This window comes from Hibiscus syriacus, unplaced genomic scaffold, assembly GCF_006381635.1.
Source record: "Hibiscus syriacus cultivar Baekdansim isolate YM2019G1 unplaced genomic scaffold, ASM638163v2 tig00117016_pilon, whole genome shotgun sequence".
Classification (NCBI taxonomy): domain Eukaryota; kingdom Viridiplantae; phylum Streptophyta; class Magnoliopsida; order Malvales; family Malvaceae; genus Hibiscus; species Hibiscus syriacus.
In genome coordinates, this window is record NW_024063525.1 from 305,807 (window position 1) to 309,438 (window position 3,632).

The 3,632-nt window shown below is 34.7% G+C and overlaps 1 protein-coding gene across 1 annotated transcript; it reads left to right on the top strand.

The window, feature by feature from the left end:
* Positions 1-216: 216 nt before the first annotated feature.
* Positions 217-3,402, top strand: LOC120195547 (probable pectin methylesterase CGR3). Its single transcript, XM_039197541.1, has 7 exons — positions 217-316; positions 492-621; positions 729-768; positions 881-910; positions 1,604-1,978; positions 2,524-2,579; positions 3,061-3,402. Exons 2-7 carry the CDS (start codon positions 499-501, stop codon positions 3,211-3,213), a joined length of 777 nt encoding a protein of 258 aa, XP_039053472.1. The 5' UTR covers positions 217-316; positions 492-498; the 3' UTR covers positions 3,214-3,402.
* The last annotated feature ends 230 nt before the right edge of the window (positions 3,403-3,632 follow it).

Here is a 3,632-nt window from a genome sequence, read left to right on the forward strand (position 1 = left end):
ATATATATATATGTTGAATAGTCTTGTTTAAATATGGTGTTGCAGTTTGAGGGTAAAACCCAAACCTAGAAATAGTGAGAATAAAAGTACAGCCACTGATTTACTAATACAAGTCCTTTTCGAACTCATCTATTCTCCTTTTTAGAATAAAAAATAAATGGTTTAAATCCAAACTGAGAGTAGTGTTGGCACTATTTTTTGTTTTGAATGCAAGTGTTGGCACTAGAAAATCGAAAAGAAGGGTGTTTTCTGTTTCTATTTCTTTTTCCACGGATCTAAGATCCAAACTCCAATTTTCTCATTTCTCTCCTCTAAGGTCAATTTTCCATTCGCTCTTGATATTGTTTCTTCCATTTTATCTTATATTCGAAAGCTTTCTTATGATTTGGATTTGCTTTTCATTTCTCATTTTGTTTGTTTGGCGATGATTTTTTTTTATTTCAATGAAAAAGGTTCACATTCTGTTTAAATCTGTTATTTTTTCGATGCAGGAATAACATGTCAAGAAGGCAAGTAAGTACCACGCGCCGCTTTGTCGACAGCGGAAACTTCCCTTTCGCCGGTGCCTTACAATCTAAATCCCGATCTTCTCCCATTTTATCTATTGGTCTTGTCATTGTGGTAAATCTATCTCATTCCTTTTCTTAAATTTATTTATTTATTTTTAAAAAATTAACTGATGTAATAATTTATCCTCTCTTTTTTGTTGTTGAAAAATCAACTTCCAGGGAGCTATCCTTCTTATCAGCTACATCTATAGTGGCTCGGGTATTCTTCACATTAGTGAAATTTCTTGTTTTGGCTTACTCGTTTTGTTGTTCAATATGCTAATTTTATTGGTTCAACTAATTGACCATAATGTTCATTTTGGTGGATACAGGTAAATCTCGTGTTGTCAGTCGGCTCCAAGGTGAGTTATGTTTTACTTTCTCCTCGTTGGATTTGATTTTCACAATTAAAGCTAACTTGTTAAGCTACTGTTTTTTCATTTGATCTTCGCAATTATTTTGTATTGATGACGATTCTTAAGAACTACTTGAATATCAAGCGGATTCACTGATGCTAAGTTTCGGAGAGTGTGATTTGGACATCTTTGACAGTTGTATAACTTGCGAGGGCGACTTCACCTGTTACATAAAATTCAGTTAAGCTTAAATGGACATGTGTTTCTTAAAGCATATAAATAAGTTCTTTTTTTTTTAAGATCCATTGGAGAGTGTTTTGGGGGAAAAATGATCTTAGAGGCCTTGCTCCTGCATTTCATTGTTATGGGGCTTTCTTTCCTTTGATTTTTATTCCATAGAATAATCTCTTACCAAGTGTCATGATCCTCTCCTTCAGTGCTTTTTGGAGGAAGGAAAGTTGAAAGATAAGGTAGGATCCAAAAATTAGTCCCCACCATTTCATTGAATTATGGCCTGAGGAATTATATGGATTATCATTTATTGGTGGTAGTGACATTAGTCAGATATGGTTTGTGTGTTCTGTGATAACTGGACCATTTGAAGTTTGGTTATAATCAAATTGCCTTGCTCCGGATAAGGGTTTATTTTCAAGGAGTGTAACAGTACAAAAATCAACAAATTTCTTGTTACCTTTGTAGGCGACTATACATGCACATTCGAAGTTCAGAAGGCAATACCATTTTTGAAGAAGGCATATGGTGACAGCATGCACAAGGTTTTGCATGTAGGCCCTGATACCTGTTTGGTGGTCTCCAAACTTTTGCAAGATAGGGGAACTGAAGCCTGGGGTGTTGAACCATATGACATAGAGGATGTTGAAGCAGATTGCAAGAGTCTTGTAGGAAAAGGCATTGTACGTGTGGCAGATATCAAGTTCCCTCTTCCGTATAGGTCAAAGTCTTTTTCTCTTGTTATTTTGTCAGATGCTGTTGATTACTTGTCTCCAAAATATCTGAACAAAACTCTGCCCGAGTTCGCAAGGCTTACCTCTGATGGTCTAGTTATTTTTGCAGGTAAATCCTCTTTCGAGTTACTTAAAAATTTTAAAATTAAGAGTTACTTAGGAAGTGAAAGTGCTTATACCCAGATATATTTGCTCATGAATTAACTTTTTTGTAATGAAAATTGTTTCTGGTGTAATTATAGTGACATACTGACATCTGTCTCTGTAACACTGCATGAGTGATCTCCATGGCCTTCCAAGAAAAGTCCACGTGTTGAAATTTTTTGATCTTTTCTTTTATTCCATGACTTGTTACACCTTCCAAACACCTACACCTGTTGGCACTAAATGTATATGAGTTTTTATAATTAGTTAGATGCTAGACAATTCTTCATTATACTAGCATTTAATTACCAGTCTGGAGAAGTTATACCACTTAGAAACTTTCCTAGAGGTTATAGTTGCAGCTGTCAGAAATTTTTGGATGGATGTTGTACATTGTTTCTTGGTTTTCTTAATCAAGGTCGGAGATTCATCACAGCTTTTACCCCTTAACATATTTGACCCTTTCTTTTGGTATATTTGAATTTTAATTGCTTTCATTATGTTGATCAGGTTCCCCTGGTCATCAGAAGGCTAAAGTGGTAGAATTATCCAAATTTGGGCGGCCAGTAAGTCCCTATCTTCTTATAATAATGGGATTCTGAATTGAAATAAGCCATGTTCTATCTTTTAACATTCATCTCATCAAAATCGTCACTTAGCATTTCTGTTTCAGGGAATGCATCAAGATCAAATTTATTGGATATTATCATATTCATGTCGATTGTTGAGACTTTCAATTACAAAATAAACAGTTCTGACCAAAGTATTGATGAGATTTTAGAGCAGTTGGAACTTTAAGTAGTCTAAAACATTCAGCTAGAAAGAGGTCCAAAAGATTGGGTTTCGGTTTATATCTTTCGCTAAATTAGCGACCGGGAACGAATTTGAAGTTTAATCCAAGTAGGATATCAAAAAGGTTTGGTTGTAGTTCATATGGTTTTTCCTCCTGTTCCTGATGTGATCCTTGTTTCTGAATTATTTCACTAAACACCAACATTAATGTGCCTTGTTGACCTTATGATTAACATATATGTTCCTTATGTGAAGGCTAAAATGCGGAGTTCCACTTGGTGGGTTCGATTTTTCAACCAAATTAGTTTACAAGGAAATGAAGCTGTGACTAAGAAGTTTGAGCAGGCTGCATCAAAGAGTTCATTCCTACCAGCTTGTCAAGTGTTCCACCTAAAACCATATCACTGATACAAGGAGAAATTCATCAAGGTCAAATTTTCATTATGTTTTGTAATGCTTTGAAGGTGAAGTAAAAGATGTCTTCTGCTCCCAGATTACGTGTATACACTAAATTTGGTAAAGAGATGTTGATATCACTGCTGTTAGTTCCCCTAACATTACAGGTTTGATAATTTATTAATTCAATTGATGGGAAAATAACACTTATGTGTTTCACATGCATTTATTTAGTCTTTGTTTTCCGAATCTGGAAATCGATCTAGCTTACCGTTATGGGATGCACCTCTTTTTACCTACACTTCTATTTATCGTCTCATTACATGCAACCAGTTTATTGTTTCACATGCATTTATTTAGTTTATTGTTTGGGTATTCGGATATAGGCCATTTATCAGCAATTATACAATGACATGTAAATTTTGTACAAG